The sequence below is a fragment of the Mus pahari genome, chromosome 2 (genome assembly GCF_900095145.1).
Source record: "Mus pahari chromosome 2, PAHARI_EIJ_v1.1, whole genome shotgun sequence".
NCBI classification, from domain to species: Eukaryota; Metazoa; Chordata; class Mammalia; order Rodentia; family Muridae; genus Mus; species Mus pahari.
Genome location: NC_034591.1, coordinates 90,268,096 through 90,284,712, shown reverse-complemented (window position 1 = coordinate 90,284,712; position 16,617 = coordinate 90,268,096). Strand labels below are relative to the sequence as shown.

The following is a 16,617-nucleotide window of genomic DNA, read 5'->3' as shown; positions in this document are numbered from 1 at the left end:
AAGGGCTTGCTGGGAGTATAACTCAGTTGACAGAAATGCCTGCCCTATATGAACAAAGTCCTGGGTTTGATGGCGGTGCATAATCTATAGTTTCAGCACTCATGAAGTAGTGACAGGAGGATTACAAGTTCAAGATTATCCTTGGCTACAGTTAGTTTGGAGCTAGTCTGGGCTATATGAGAGACCCTGTCTCAAAAGAAAAAAAATTGGTTGGAGAGCTGGCCCAGAGATTAACAGCATTGGCTGTTCTTCTAGAGGGGATCCAGGTTCAGTTCTCAGCACCCACGTGGCAGCTCACAGCTGTCTTTAACTCTAGTTCCAAAGGATCTGACACCCTCACACAGACACACATGCAGGTAAAACACCAACAAACATAAAATAAAAATAAGTTCAACAAACAAACAAACAGACAAACATGAAGTTTAAAAAAAAAGGCGTACTGCTCTACAGAGGATTCAGGTCTGCAAGTTCAGTTCCCATCTCTCAAGTCAGGCACTTCATAACTACTGTAAGTCCAGCTTCAGGGAGGTCATCCTCTGTGGGCACCGGCACTGACTTGTGCACACACACACACACACACACACACACACACTACTTTATAAAATAAGACATTTAAGAACAACAAGAAACATGACAGAGATAATTCCATAAAGTGTTGTCCTTGCAAGCTCAAGGCCCGGAGTTACTCCCCAGAACTCGTTTTTAAAAGTCAGCTGTGTGGTCCAGTGTAATAGCATTAACTTTTGATTCAAGCACTGGCAAAGTAGGGACAGGCAGATCTCTGTTAGATTGAGGCTAACCTGGTCTACACAATGACCCTTTCTCAAAAAACACATAAACAAAAGCCCCTAATGTGGTGGCCTTCTTGTACTTACAGAATTGGGAAGGTCGAGAGAGGCAGAGTCCTGGGATCACTTGCCAGCAGCCTAAGTGAGCTCTAGTCCAATAAGAGAAGCCTCAAAAAAAGAACGTTAGCTGGACATAAAGACTGTGAAGTTGGGGGTGGACTGGTATGCTGGTGCATGCCTTGAATCCCAGCACTTTGGAGATAGAAGCAGGTGGATTTCTCTGAGTTTGAGGCTAGCCTCAGCTACATAGTGAGAAATTGTCTTAAAAGAATAGAAAAGAAAACAAAAGAAAAGAAAAGAAGGGTCGGATAGAGAACAGAAGAGAAATGACAGACAATTCCTGCATGAAAAACAACTGAGGTGGGTCTCTGGCCTCAGCACATAGATACACATGCACAGACATGAGTACACATATATACATGAGATAAACATGACAAGGGAAGGACTTATCACCTGATATTTCTTCCTAATTTCTTTATCTGTGTGTTATTCTTAGTTGAATGTTATATACCACCACACTACACTCAAAAGCATTTAATGCTTCCATGGTGCTATAGACAAAGTCATAAAGGTTCCCCTTTAGGAAAGAATTAAATGCCGGGCAGTGGTGACGCATGCCTTTAATCCCAGCACTTGGGAGGCAGAGGCAGGCAGATTTCTGAGTTCAAGGCCAGCCTGGTCTACAGAGTGAGTACCAGGACAGCCAGGGCTACACAGAGAAACCCTGTCTTGAAAAACAAAAACAAACAAACAAAAAAGAATTAAGGCAGTCCAGTGTTCCATGTTACACAGGACTACAAAGCCAGTGCCTTCAATGCCATAGGAAGGATCACTCATGTGGGGCTGGCACGATGGCTTGGCAAGTAAAGGTGCTTGTTGTCAACTATTACTGGTTAGGGCTCTGTGTGTGTTGTCAATTTGACATAAGAGTCTTCTAGCAAGAGGGAACTTGGGCTGAGAAGATGTCTCAATCAGATCATCCTGTAGGCAGTCCTCATAGCATTGTCTTGACTGATCACTGATGTGGAAGAGCCCAGCCCACCATCGAAGTGGCCACCCTGGACAGGTGGTCCCAGGTTATATAAAAACAAGCTGAGTAAGCCACAGGAAGGAAGCCAGTAAGTCGATTTCTCCTGTGCTCTCTGCTTCAGTTCCCTCCTACAGGCTCCTGCCCTGACTTCCCTCAGTGATGAACTGTGACCTGGAAGTTGTAACTTGAAATGAGCCCTTTCTTCTCTCAATTGCCTTGGCCAGAGTGTTTAGCATAGTTACCATGGTGCTATAGACAGAGTCATAAAGGTTCCCCTTTAGGAAAGAATTAAGGCAGTCCAGTGTTCCATGTTACACAGGACTACAAAGCCAGTGCCTTCAATGCCATAGGAAGGATCACTCACGTGGGGCTGGCACGATGGCGTGGCAGGTAAACCTGCAGGTAAGAGAATCCTGAATAGGACACCAAACCTGATGAGCTGAGCTTGGTTCCTTGGACTCACATGGTGGGAGGAGAAAACTGATCCCCAAAGTTGTCCCCTAACCTCCACATGAGTGTTGTGGCACACACACACACACACACACACACACACACACACACACACACACAGTGGAAAAGCACCCCTTAAAAAAACAAAACAATCATTCACTGGGCTAAGAAAGACATGAAAGAAGATAAGAAAGCCCACCAATCCTGTTTGAGTTACTTTTTTCTTTTTTAAAATTTATTTTATGTATGTGAATATACTGTCATTGTCTTCAGACACATCAGAAGGGGACATCAGATCCCTTTACAGATGGTTGTGAGCCACCATGTGGTTGCTGGGAATTGAACTCAGGACCTTTGGAAGAGCAGTCAGTGCTCTTAACCGCTGAGCCATCTCTCCAGCCCCCACAGCCCCCCTTTTCTTGAGACAGTGTCTCACTATGGAGCTCTGGCTGTCCTGGAACTCACACTATAGACCAGGCTGGCTTTGAACTCAAAGAGATCTGCCTGCCTCTGCCTTCCTGAGTGCTGGGATTAAAGGTATGTACCCCTACACTAGGCTTGTGCCCCTACACTAGGCTTGTTTGTGTAACTTCACTGCAGCTCAAACAAGTGTGAAGGTCAAGGGCAATTCAATGTCAAGTGTGTAAAATAAGCAGGTCTTGCTAGGTGAGGGAGGGTTACCAAGAAAAGCAAGAAAAGGAGATCTCAGAGTCATAAAGAGCTTAACCCCTTAGGAGGATTAAATGTCTCACGGTCTTTAGAAAAATACTACAAAATGTTGAGTCTCTTTAAAATATTCAAAGTCTCTCCACTGTGGTGGGCCCTGTCAAATCAAAATAAAGTACACACTTTCTTACTCACAGTTTATAAGTTCACAGTTAGAGAGAAGAGCCAGGACATAGTGACAATCAAATCAAACCCACATTCAACACTGTCTAAAGTCCAGTGCTTGACGTCTGGGACCCACCCACAATCACCTGGGTTCCAAAGGGCCCGTGAAGCTCGGGCTCTGCAGTCACAGCCCACATAGCTCATCTTCCAGGCTCAGATGGACTCCAATGCCTAGCTGCTGCCGCCCTGGGCAGTCATCCCACAGCCCCCCTGGGCAGTCATCCCACATCTCCAAAACTGTGGAATCTCCACATGTGATTTTTCACCAACGACCTCTCCATCTCCCTTCAGGGACTCTGACCTTGCCAGTCTCTTGCCACATGGAAGCAAACCGCAGCCACTCTCCATGACCCCTTCACTCTTCGAAACCAATTCCACTTGGGTTGACCCTTCCACATTCCCAAGTTTGGCTGCCACCATGAGAGGGAGTCTTGGCCCTTTCTTGGGGACATAGCTTCTGTGTGCTAACTCTGAGGAAATACTTCCAGATTTCACCTCAATGATGCTTATCTCTTCTAAAGATTTTATGTATATGAGTACACTGTAGCTGTCTTCAGACATACCAGAAGAGGGCATCAGATCCCATACAGATGGGTGTGAGCCACCATCTGCTTGCTGGGATTTGAATTCAGGATCTCAGGAAGAAGAATCAGTGCTCTTAACCTCTGAGCCATTTCTCCAGTCCCCATCTTCTTAATCACTGCTCATTTCTCATCTCTAGCTAACCAGCAATGGATTGTCCTAGTAGAGCTAAGGTTTCACTTTTTAATGGTACTGGCCTTTAGGCAATCATGGCTGATTCTTTAGCACTAGCTGCCCAGAGCCACAGATTCTTTTTTGTTTTTTGAGACAGGGTTTCTCTGTATAGCCCTGGCTGTCCTGGAACTCACTCTGTAGACCAGGCTGGCCTCGAACTCAGAAATCTGCCTGCCTCTGCCTCCCAGGTGCTGAGATTAAAGGCATTCGCCACCACGCCCGGTTTTGAGCCACAGATTCTTAATTAAAATATATCTCATAAACTGCTCCAACAGTGTCTTTAAGGGACTCACAAGTTTCCCTCTGAAACCTCATTAAGCTCCATCATCTGCAGTGCTCTCATTATCTTCCAAGTTCCCACAACAGTACATTAAGATCTAAGCACTTGGGTTAGAGAGATGGCTCAGCAGTTAAGAGCACTGACTGCTCTTCCAGAGGTCCTGAGTTCAATTCCCAGCACCCACATGGCAGCTCAAAACCATCAGAAATGGGATCTGGTGCCCTCTTCTGGTGAGTCTGAGGACAGCAAGATCTAAGCACTTGAGCAACTTCCCTAGCTCCTTTTCACCATCTTTCCCAGTCTTCCTGAGAAGAATACATTCATGTCTGTCACAGCAATACCCCAGTCCTGGTGCTCGTTTTTCTTTCTGTTTTGTGTGTTAAAACACCATGACCAAAAGCAACTTGTGGAGGAGAGAGTTTATTTCATCTTAAAATTATACTCCACCATGAAGGTAAGTCAGGACAGAAAATCATGGCAAGGACATGAGGCAGGAGCTGCAGCAGAGGCTGTGGAAGAACGCTGCTGACCAGCTCTTTCATCCTGCTTTCTATATACCCCAGGACCTGCCCTGGGGTGTTACTTCCCACAGTGAACTGGGCCCGTCTATATCAGTCATTAATCAACAAAATGACTAGTCTACAAGGCCAATGGAATGGTGGCATTTTTCTCAGTTGAGGGTCCTTCTTCCCAGATGACCCTAGCTTATGTCAAGCTGACAAAAAGATAACCAATATACAGGGCTTAATACAATACTGTTTGTTTGTTTGTTAGAAGCAGTGTTTCCCTAAAAGCCCAAGTGGCCTCTTAAATTCTGAGACTATGGCTGTAGGCCACCTTGAGAGCTCTAAGAATTTGTTACATTCCCTGGGTTTATCATCTTCCTCTTCTGAGAAAGATGGGGGGATAGCACTTTGCCCTGCTAAGTGGGTCAGCAACACTCACTTTGGGCAAGCTACTTCTGAGACCCAGGTCTTAAGTATATCAGGGGATAGAAGTAATGAGGGCTCAGCTCAGGGGTAGAGCAGATGCCTAGCATGAACTCTAAGGTTCTACAGTTAAGCCCCTCTGAGGTGCCTCACTACAGTACCAGACAATTACAACAATCAGGTATGGAATTTTCTTTTTCTGTATATGCCTCTCCTTTTAATTTTTTTTAAAAAACAGGATCTTACTATGTAGCCCATGCTGGTCTTGAGTTTGCAATCCTCTGGCGGTCACTCCCCCCTTTTCAAAAACTATTTTTAACTATGTGTGTTTTGTCAGTTATAGGTATTAGGGAGAAGGGGCAAGAGGCATTACCTGGAGCCGGAATTAGAGTAAACTGCTCAACTTGAACTCCTAATCATGCGTGGTTTTGTCTATTTTCCTTCTTTTATCGTTTATATTTATTTATTTTAATTTTTATTGAGACAAGATCTCACTTTCTAGCCTTGTCTGGTCTCCCACTCACAGAAAAACACCTGGCTCTGCCTCCTGAGTGCCAGACTTAAAGACATGCACCATCGATTGCTTTATTTATTTATAATGTGAGTAGGTGTCTTGCTGCATGTCTGTCACTTATTTGTCTGGTGCCCGCAGAGCATCGGACCCTCTGGAAATTGTGTTGTGCGCCATCCAGTGGGTGCTGGGACTAAAACTTGGGTCCGCTGAACCATCTCTCCAGCCCCTCCACCCTTTATTTTTATGCATAAGACATAATCAATGGTTGGGAATTTTCCTCCCAGGGAGTAGGTGGAGTATGAGGGTAAACTCAACTAAGGAGACACAGAAATACTTCCGGCTTGGACTGGCACTTCTAGAACCCCGCGAGAGCCCTCTGATCGCGGCTCCGAAAAGTCCCCGGAATTTCCTCTTTCTCCAACCTCATTGGCTTTAGTCTTTGGTCACCTGACTTATCCAACCAACGAGAGGCGGCGCTGCATCGCTACTTCCGCCTCTGTGTGCGAGTCACTATGCCCACCCCAGGAGCATTCTGATTGGTTCTCCTCCTGAAACTCGATTGCTTATTGGCCAGCGCGGGATTTGGCTCTCCAGCGGCAACCTAAAGCTGTGTCAGACAAGCCCGGCAGCCCAGGAGCCATGGCGTCTTATTTTGATGAGCACGACTGCGAACCGTTGAACCCTGAGCGTGAGGCCCGCAACAATATGTTGCTGGAACTCGCGAGAAGAGTGCGCGGGGCTTGGAGCTGGGCCCCGGGCGGCAGGTTTCTGGGCTGGGGTTTGGCGGAGAGGGCGGGTAACCTGGGAGGTGGGGTAAATAATGTGGAATGTTAGTCAGGGCGACGCGATTAGTCGAGTCGGAGTCGTTAATTTGGGCCATTAATGAGTAGGGTCCGCCAGGGGATCGTGGGAAAGACTGAGGTGGAAATGGTGGGAGTGGCAGAGGGAGGCACCGGACAAGATTGTCACGGGGGCGGACACGGCCTCTGCCCAAGTGTGTAAATTGGGTAGTGTTTTGCTAGTAATAAGCAAGGAGAGAAACTCACTGCCGTTCTGGAATCAGCTTTGGCTTTACCGGATTATTCCTGAACGACTTCTTTGAGACTGCTATTTCTAGTAAAATGGGAAAGTTGCCTGGAGTGGTAGTGCACGCCTTTAGTCCCACTAAAGAAAAAGGGAAGGAAAAACGAGCCGGGGTTGTCTGAGAGCTGTGCTGGTGCTGGTGTGTTTTTTGTTTCGTGTGTGTGTGTGTGTTTTGCTTAGAGACAATCTCACTATGTAACCCTAACTGGCCTGGAACTTAATAGGTAGAAAGGCGTGCCTCGAACTCACAGCCACCACCCCTGGCTCCCACCCTCCTGAGCAGCTCTTGCACACTATTAGTTATTACTATTTTAGCCAGGACAGGTATTTTCCAGTGGATTATGGGGGTCGCAAATAGATGATTTCCTTAGTTCTGATTTTATACCTTCTCCCTCAGATCACTCTTGAATAGGATGGACTTTGAGGACCTGGGATTGGTAGACTGGGAACACCACCTTCCCCCACCAGCTGCCAAAGCTGTGGTGGAGAGCCTCCCCAGAACAGTCATCAGCAGCGCCAAGGCTGGTGAGGACCCAAAGCCTTTTTTGTTTGCTTTTGTTTTTTTTTTTTTTTGTTTTGTTTTGTTTTTCTGTTTAGGGCAGATAAGCCCGCCCTGCTGTCTCCCCCTAGCCACCAACAATCTGGCCTGTTAGTGTTCTAGGCCAAGCCTGTGTCTGAGTGGGAGGTTGGGTTGGGCCTTAACTGCTCTCCTGATCAGCACTTCCTTTTCAAGATCTCAAGTGCCCCGTGTGCCTTTTGGAATTCGAGGAGGAGGAGACTGTGATAGAGATGCCCTGCCATCATCTCTTCCATTCCAATTGCATCCTGCCCTGGCTAAGTAAGGTACTTAACTTAGTCCACCCTTCCCGGCCCCAACACCAGTTCCAAAGCTGCTTTTTTTTCTTTCTTTCTTTTTTTTTTTTTTTTTTTGGTAATGGACAGGGGTGAAACCAAGGGAGAGAACAGGGCTGGGAGGCAGGAAAGGACTGGAATACTGCTCTTGATTTCTCTAGACAAATTCCTGCCCTCTGTGCCGCCATGAGCTGCCCACTGATGATGACAGCTATGAAGAGCACAAGAAAGACAAGGTAGGGGCTGGTCACCTCATCCCCGCTGCACACTCCCCACTCCTCAGCAGGCTTAGCTAGGCCTCTGACCCGACCCCCCACCCCCACTTGGGCTCCCTTCCAAGGCAGTGTGGTGAGGGGCAAAGAGCTCAGCATTGTTGATGCTAGAAGCCTGAAAAGAAGGCCCCACGACAGCTGCTCGCTGCGTGGTCCTGTCCACGCGTATTGAGACCTGGCCTTGCCTAGCCTGGTGTCTTTCTTCCAGGCTCGCAGGCAGCAACAGCAGCACCGCCTGGAGAACCTCCACGGAGCCATGTACACGTGAGGCAGCCGCCAGGGCGGAGCGCTCGGCCGCTGCGACACCTTCCCGCTGCACTCTGGATCATTAAAGGTTTCTTCACCCACCCTGCAGCTGCACAGCTCACCAGCTGAAGCAGGGGCTCCTTCCGAATCCTCCACCCTGCTGCTAGCCAGAAAGATGTCAACGGTGTCAAAAGTCAGAAGGTGCCAGGCTGCGTTTTCCTCTGCCAGCCTCTAGACTCTGGGTGGTGGGGCCCTGGAACAACCAGGGTTTGGGTCTGAGTGTTCTTTTAGAAGTCAAACTTGTGTCAGAGCCTGGCACTTTGTAGCTATTTAAAACTGATAAATTAACTTGCACCACCACCCTCCGGAAATCTCTAGTTAACCTTGGAACCTTTAGTTAACCTTGGAATCCTGGGTTTTTTTTTTTTTTGTGTGGTGGGGGGGGGGGGGGGGTGTGTTCTTTGTTTCCACAGAGAAAACTTTTAACATTGTAAGAGTTGCTCTCTGTATCCCACCCCTGTAGGCGCCCTTATCAAGGAATCAAAGGTCAAGCCAGCCCTAGTAGGGGAGGCTGGCTAGAGACTCTTCAAGGGGACATCCCTTGTGGTCGCTTTGAAAGTGGGTTTCATTCACTATGTGACCTTGGCTGTCTTGGAACCCACACTATATAGACCAGGCTGGCCTTGTCCTTAGGAGATCCTGCCTCTGCCTACCCAGTGTTAGGATTACTGGTATGTACACACCCTTACGATGTATTTGAATGGCATCTGTCACTCTTAGTTTCTGGCAACCTCTAGAATCTTTCTTGGGGGAAAGGACTTCTGTCCATCCCTGCCTACTGGATCGGACCCGCCCTGATTCTCCAGAACAGACTGCAGACGTGCAAATTAGAGTTCTTTTAATAGATATAAAAAAGTACTAAAATACTCGTGTGGTTCTGCCGTGTTATTTGCCCTAAAGGAAGTGAGGGGCAGAGTGAAGAACCCAAGTGCAGCTGGGTGGGCCTTCCCTTAGGCTAAGGCATGCTCCTCCCATCATCCAGCCTTGGGAGCCCCTGCCGCTCCAGCCCCAATTCCTGCAGTAGAAGGCCCCAGTGATCTGGCTCTGGCACTGGGAGTAGAAGGCACCTGAAGGGCTGGCTGGGCAAGGGGGGACAGGTGACCTTTAACACAGAATACTACTCTGGTATGAGGGGACAGGGCAAGCAGCGGAGGCAGCTGTGGAGGCCCTGCCCCTCTATGGCACGGGTGGATGTTGGATGGCCACTTCTCCAGGGGTAAGGAAGCCTAGATCCCAACAATACTCTCTAAAACTTGTTTTTGGTACAAAATAAATGCAAAGAAGGTAGAGGGCGTGGGTGTTTTGGAGGCTGGGCCAGCCACCCTCCAGACCTCAGATCATGGCGATACTCTCGGGAGCACAGTTGAGGTGGGTAGAGGTGCTGCTGCTCCCAGAGGACTTACAGGCCCTGCCGGGGGCAGGCTGTAGTGCAGCCACCAGTGTGTCTGAGGAGATTGCTCCGAACTCATAGCTGAAGGTGCCGTAGAAAATGAGGATATCGAGGACAAACGCCCATTCACACAGGGCAGCTCCATGCTGGAGGTGAGAACTCTCATGGAAGAAGAAGACTCCACCTAGAGCAGAGCTAAGGAAAGGTTCAAGAGGATGTGTGCACCCAGCACACCTGTATGCCATCCCAAGCAAGTAGAAGAGGTAAAGGCCCGGGCCATCTAAGACTAGGGCGGTGGTCACTGGACTCAGGATCCCACGCCTACCCCAACCTGGGAGAGAAGGGTTCAGCCAGGGGATGAGTTCCTGGCTACCGTGTCCCAAAAGGATACTAAGGACCAGGGTGATGAAGGCGATGACAGCCAGCACACTTCGAAGGTAGGCCATAGCCATGTCCAGGCAGGTGGTGGCCCCATGGTAGAAGAGAACACACTGCAGGCACACAAAGAGCAGCCCAGCAGGGAAAGCCACACCAGCTCCGATGTAGTGTAGAGACTTAGCATGGTCCACCTGGCCCAGACAGAGGCCAATCCATGAAGCAGCCCCACCTCTCCTGCCCCATCCATCACTTCTCCCTTCCTTCCTTGGCCAACCTCCAGGTGCTGCCGCCCCTCCAGGCATCCAGGCCCCATTAAGGGGAGGTGGGGCGGGAGCACCTGGAAATTGCCGACCAACACAAGGCCTGCAGCGTTGGTGCAACCAGTGATGAGTGCAGTGGTGTTGATCCAGGAGTGCCGGCTCTGCTCCAGGAGCTGCCCGTACCGAAGGAGGCAGATGAGGGCCACTAGGAGAAGACAGTAGTGATGGGGCCAGTTCTCTGCCTTCCTCCCAGGCTTTTACCCAGGACAGCATCTAGCTGATTGGGGCTTAAATAGCAAGGAAGTTGGGCCTGCCCCCTCTTCCCACCTACCTGTTTGTCCCTGCTCACAAACTACCACCTTCAGTGAGCAGGAGAGAAGTTGTTCCTCTCACCTTAGCCCTTGGAGATGGGGCAGAGTAAAGGTTTCTGGGCTTTTCTGGAGGCGAGGGGTAGGGGTCTGATGGTATCACTCACCCATAAAAGCGCCCATGTTGCCAATGAGGCTGAAGAGGCAGCTCTCGGGGGGGTATGTGCCACACTTGCTAAAGGAGGGGTAGGGACAATGAGGCAGGCATACCAGGAGCCCTCCACACCCCTCCCAGCTCCTCCCCGTCACGGGCTTTATCTGTGTTTGGTCAGCAGCAGGCAAGCCTCTGATTTAAAGAACTCATATGTATGAGAGATAAAGACATGCCTTGGAGTGGCTAAGCCTCCTTTGCTGCGGCCTGCAGCTGCTCTGATTTTTGTGAACTTGTGCTGGGCACTCAGAGATGCTGAGCTTAAATGCACATACTTTCACTGGCTGTGTGACCTGGGTAATTGTCTCCAAGCCTGTTTCCACAGCTAAAAGGGGTGAAAAGAACAGGACCTAACCTGCAGGGTGGGTTAAAAGGCACCACTGGCATATAAAACTCAGCAGGATGCCCAGCTCCTAGAAATAGCAAGTAGTGCACTTATTTCTTTGAAACAGCCTTATATTGCTCAAGCTGGCCAAAACCTAGCTGGGGGGTGATCTTGAATGTCGGATTCTATTGCTGGGACTGCAGGCATGTGCTACCACACCTAGTTTTATGTGGTGCTGGGCTTTTATGTGCACGCTAGGCAGGCATTCTGCCAACTGAACCACATGCCCGATACCCAGGCATCTCTTCTCCAGACAGGGTTTCATATAGCACAGGCAGGCCTTGAGCTCGTCTTCCTACTGCTTTCCAAGGGCTAGGATTATAACTTTGCCACTAAGCCTGGCTTGGCAGTATTAATTGACTCAATATAATGTTTCTTCTTCAGATCCAGAGACAGCTCTTCGCCCAAGGGGATTTCTGGCAGTCTGGAGGGGCCTACCTGATGAGAGGAACATCATCCAGGGTGCAGCAGGTCTTAGGGCCCCCTTGTTCAGCAGGGTCAGGAGAGCAGGACTCATTGTAGGACCTGGCAGGTGGGACACGGGAGGCAGATTGGGGAAGGAGCACCTTAGAACTATGGCTCAAAGAGGAAATCTTTCAGACATCCCCAGGGCCTTCCTGAAGTAGAAGCAAAGAAGATGAGGGGATGGTGGGAAGTGGGTAGATGAACAGGATGTCATGCCTGGAGACCAATGTCAGAGAACAGCCTATGGTCTCCGTGTAGCTTGTGAGCTCAAGGAGGGACAGAGATGAAGGGAGCTTTAGAGTGAGGCCACCTGCAGAGTGCTCCATACCAGTTCTCCACTGGGCACACGTGGCGGTTCATCACGGCCATGGCATACCTGTGGGAGCAGAACTGTCACCCTGTCCTCATGGCTCTTCAGACCCAGCCACCACCTCCTGGCTCTTTGACTTTTGACCTCATTCAGCCTCAATGTCCTTGCTGGGAATTTATTCGGTGGGGTGAGCAGGGAGGTAGTTATTGATGCTGGAGCAGACCCTGCACAATTGCCTCCACTAGAGAGCCTCTGAAAGTTGCCCTGTCTACAAGTGTATGTCAGAGCTGTCCTGCTGGACCGCAGTGGTGCCAGCTTGTCCCAAGAGGCTGTGTGCCCAGGAATCAGGCCAAGCTTTGGAGACAGAAAGAGTGACCCCGGGTACCATTCTGGAGCCTGCAAACGGGACAAGGGGCTTTGTGTGTGTGCCATCAAGCTCCTATTAGACCCCCTTCAACCCACACCCCTCTTACTCACACAGTCCATATGCCGGTGATGGAGAAAGCTGACAGGCTGACAGGAAGGAGGATCCAGGCGGTCATGAGGGAGTGGAGCCAGGGTGGTGGTAGTTTGGGGGTAAGGACAACAGGTAGGTGGGGAAGAGGGGGCAGGCCCAGCTACCTTGAGATATTTCGGCCTCAATCATCAGCTGCCCTGGCCTGGTTGGGGAGAGAGATCAAGGTCCAGGGTCTGGTGACTGGCCAGGGCGGGCGGGTGGCTGGAGTGGGGGAGGGGGTGGGAAGACTTGGGAGGGGGAAGGGGATGGTGGGCAACACTTCATCCAGAGCTCTCCTTGGGCGTTTGATTGTCCAGACTTTGGGATGAGCCCCGGCAGGAACGTGGCACCCTCTGGCTATCCATCTGGGGCCTCCGCGGTCTACCCAAATGCCACGGGCGCGCTGAGAGACTCGGGCAGGGCTGTAACATCTGGAAAGAGAGCCACGCTCCCCGGCCTGAGGGACGCCGGCTTGGTGAAGGCTGGAGCTAGGACAATCAAGGGGATCATGCCAAGGAAAGCCTGGAATGGTGCGCCGGGCTGAGAGAGCGGCTCTGAGTCGTTGCCGGGCGGGCAAACCACCTGACCACCGCGCCCCGGCAAAGGGGCGGGTTCTCGAGGGAAGCTTGACCGGGTCCCGTTCGCGTGGGCACGGGGACCCCAGCTGGGGTAGGAGTGTGCAGCCAGCGACAATACCCCCTCCCTCCAGAGCCCGGCTCCCCAAGGCGATCCCTCGGAGGCCGCGGGAGAAAAGGAATCTAGTACGCACCTCCCCGGAGCTCCCCGCCGCCGCTGCCGCCGCTCCCTGCTCGGCCCCCTCGTGGCCGCGTCTCCAGCTGCGGCCCTCGGAGCAGCCCTGAAAGGTTTAAAGGGCCGAACGGCCCCGCCCCTGGTGGCCCCAGGCCCGCCGCGCCGCCCGCCGGGACGTTGAGTCCGCGCAGCCCCGGCCCCGGTGCCGGAGCCCCGCCCGAAACTACAACTCCCGAGCCCCCGCGGCAATGTCACGGGGAAAACGTGGGCGGTGCCCCAAGTCCAGGGGACCTGGGCGCCCGGGGCTATGACCCGGGCACCTCTGACACTAAGATCCAGAGGGCAGTTGTCATTCCTGGGGGTGGGAGTGCGGGCGGGCTAGCCCGGCAGCTCCGCCTGTGCATGTCGCCTGTGGCTGTCATCGTGCACGTGGCTGGAAGAAGCCTTCTTCCACTGCCTCAGCGGATTATATGACTTTGGGGAGGCTCCTTCAACTCCCTCAGTGTGGCGCCCCAAGCCTGCCACTGTCTCAACAGGCATGAGGCAGGTGGGTGAGAAGCCAAGCACCAAACATGGGCTTTGGGAAACCCAAAGCTGGCTGGGTTCTGCCCACCCCACCTTGTACCCTCCGGCCCGCCCCTTTTAGCAAACTCTGGAAAAGGTTTGCTTTGATTTTATTTTGGGGACACACGAGAACTGGCCATAAGTCACGGTGTCCAAGATGTTTCCTGACTCAACAACAAACACTTAAATAAAATAAGGTATAGGGTCCTAAAGAATAATCATTCTAAATACATGCAGGTGCCTGTGTAGGGCGGATAAAGATTAAAGCAGCCAGGTGTTCATTAGCAGAGGGAAGGTGAGGGACTCAAGTGGAATCTAGGAAGAGAAAACAGGACTATGTGGGGATAAGTTATTTATTAGTCTCTCCTTGATGGAACAAGTATGCTCCCTAGATATTCTTTTCTTGATGGAAAGGGCATGGTTACTTCTGCTTACAAAGGACAATTGTTCCTGGCTCTCCCTATAAGCAGTGGGACCCCCATGAGACAGCAAATCATTATCCCAAGGGGATATGATCCCAGGAGTGGGAGATAGCTACCCCTAGTGAAACCAAGGCTAGCTGCACAAAATCCTGTGCTGAAACAAAATAGAGCCAAACAGGTGAACTGGGCCTTTAAGAGGAGAAACCTTTTGGGGGATACAAATGGAGGGCAGGAGTGGTACAGAAACTACTAATGGCCTTTTCCCTCCTACCATCAGAACTTTAGTGAAAACAGGGCCAAGAAATATGACTGTGCAATGATCACTGGACAAGACTAGCTGGCTGAATTGACAGGGGTGGAGGTAGGTATAAAATCCAGGCCAGCTTCTGACCCTTGGGACAAAGGTGAATCTCTCAGTAACACAGAATATCTTCCTGTCCCACTACATTCCAACTAACCAGGTACCTTTTTTTCTTTACATGAGGCTGTGAACCATCATTGAAAGCTATCTTGGGGTGCGGGGGGATTAGTGTCCTATTATGTAATTCAGATTAACCTCAGACTAATGATCCTTCTGACTTTAGCCTCCAGAGTGCTAGGATTACAGGCAGGTAGCAACACACCTGGTTAGCTTGTTTTCTTCCCCTCAAGATAGGGACTATATAGTCCTGCAGTTGGACACCTCTGCATTTGGCTGGACTTCGTGTGTGTGTGTGTGTGTGTGTGTGTGTGTGTGTGTGTGCTGGGAATTAAACCTGAGTCTTATGGAAAAATACCAAGTGCTTTTTAACATCGGAGCCATTTCTCTAGGCACGCATGTACACACACACACACACACACACACACACACGAATGAGACAAGGTCTCACTACGTACCTCAGGCTGGCTTTGTACTCAAGAGATTTGCCTGGCTCCCCAGTGCTGGGATTAAAGGTGTGCTCCACCAAGCTCAGCTTAGTCTTTAACTTTTGACTATCCTGCCCCTGCCTTTGTACTGCCAGTACAGGCCTATATGGGTATGCTGGTTAGCTTTGTGGATCCTAACTTACTGATTGTATCCTACTGAGCTGGGTTTGTGTGTCTATCTCATCATTAGGGGAAGGTCTTGGAAGATTGTTCAAGAATTCTACTGACTCTTCTGACATGTTAGGTGACTAGAATTCCAGGGAGGTGTTGCTGCAGGCACTTTTAGGTTTAATATGCCAACTTGAATAATCCATAAAACTACTCTTAAGATGCAGGTCTAATGGAGCCCAGGCTGTTTATGAACACCTGAAGGAGGAAGCTGCCTAAGAGGACAAAAGTGGGACCAGATGTCTTTCAAAGTTTCAACTCTTATGTTACATGAGTCTAGCTGTTACACCCCAACCAGAACAGCTCTTAAAATAATCAGCACAGCAAGAGGAGAGATTTCCAGTGCTGACTGGGTAGCAGAGTGACTTTAGGGCAGGCACTTAACCTCCCTTCCCCCCAAGTACACAAGTGATTTCACAACTTTTGGCAAAAACAGTGCTGTAAAAATAGTTTATTGGTTTAAAAAGTACCTTCCATGATTTTCAAACAATTTGAATAATTCATTTTATTTATACAGAAACACTGGAAATGAGAAAAAGAATGTATGGCTTTTTCTACATTTAGCACCATGACATAGCCAGGACACTCTGATGCTTGCTGTGTAGCTTAGGCTACTCTCAAACATACAGTGATCTTCCTGTCTCCGTCTCTTGAGCTGTTCACCACCATTCCCAAACTTTTGTTCTGTTTGCTCTGGGAAAGGAGGAACCCCTAACTAGGAAGGCTTTCACTTCTAGCAACACTCTAACACCAAGTTAAATTTGGGCTGGATGCCAACAGCTCCTCAGGGATAGGGCAGGAATTCAAAAGAGTTAAGGTTTCAAATAACTGTCAACATTCCATATGCGATTTTCCCAAAAGGCTCAGAGGTAGGAAAGTCACATGCTCATTATACAAAGGTCTCCTTTAAATTTGAGTTATCTGGGAAGCACCACCCTGACACAGGTCTTGTCAAACACACAGCAGGTTAGACACTCACCACCCAAAGAGCTTCCACCTATCTGGGCTGCTCTTTAGTTAGCAATGCACCCCAGATGACTAGAGATGGAATGTTCTTTCACATTTATTTTAGATCCACCCCTGCTGGCTAGACTGCAGCCAGTATATACTTTACTCTCATCATATACACTTTTATATCTTTTCCCTTCTTTCTCCACACTCTTCAAAGTCATTCATGCTTGCCAGTGGACTACAACCCCAGTTTTATCATTTATTCTTGCACAGCCCAAACCCCCTTGCAAAACCAATTCTCTCTCATAAATAATATACACTCAGTCCAGGAATCACAAAACTGTAAAATACAGGCTTAATTCTAGTTAAGAACTGAGGGAAAGCCGGGCGTGGTGGTGCATGCCTTTAATCCCAGCACTCGGGAGGCAGAGGCAGGCGGATT

The 16,617-nt window shown here is 49.8% G+C and overlaps 2 protein-coding genes across 4 annotated transcripts; one reads left to right on the top strand and one right to left on the bottom strand.

Moving 5' to 3' along the window:
- The first annotated feature begins 6,304 nt into the window (after positions 1–6,304).
- Positions 6,305–8,561, top strand: Rnf181 (ring finger protein 181). Of its 3 annotated transcripts, none has more exons than XM_021190977.2 (5): positions 6,305–6,462; positions 7,179–7,306; positions 7,515–7,619; positions 7,737–7,869; positions 8,114–8,561. In XM_021190977.2, the coding sequence occupies exons 1-5, from the start codon at positions 6,338–6,340 to the stop codon at positions 8,235–8,237; spliced, it is 615 nt and encodes a 204-aa protein (XP_021046636.1). In that variant the 5' UTR covers positions 6,305–6,337; the 3' UTR covers positions 8,238–8,561. The 3 variants fall into 3 exon arrangements, with proteins under 3 accessions (XP_021046636.1, XP_021046637.1, XP_029391014.1); XM_021190978.2 differs by having other exon boundaries at positions 7,515–7,624; positions 7,795–7,869; XM_029535154.1 differs by having other exon boundaries at positions 6,339–6,427; positions 7,515–7,624; positions 7,795–7,869.
- Positions 8,562–9,028: 467 nt separating this feature from the next.
- Positions 9,029–13,281, bottom strand: Tmem150a (transmembrane protein 150A). Its single transcript, XM_021190866.2, has 8 exons — positions 13,184–13,281; positions 12,396–12,577; positions 11,937–11,984; positions 11,582–11,668; positions 10,715–10,782; positions 10,317–10,444; positions 9,993–10,170; positions 9,029–9,785 (listed from the first exon to the last, which is right to left on the bottom strand). The coding sequence occupies exons 2-8, from the start codon at positions 12,458–12,460 to the stop codon at positions 9,544–9,546; spliced, it is 816 nt and encodes a 271-aa protein (XP_021046525.1). The 5' UTR covers positions 12,461–12,577; positions 13,184–13,281; the 3' UTR covers positions 9,029–9,543.
- Between the last annotated feature and the right edge of the window lie 3,336 nt (positions 13,282–16,617).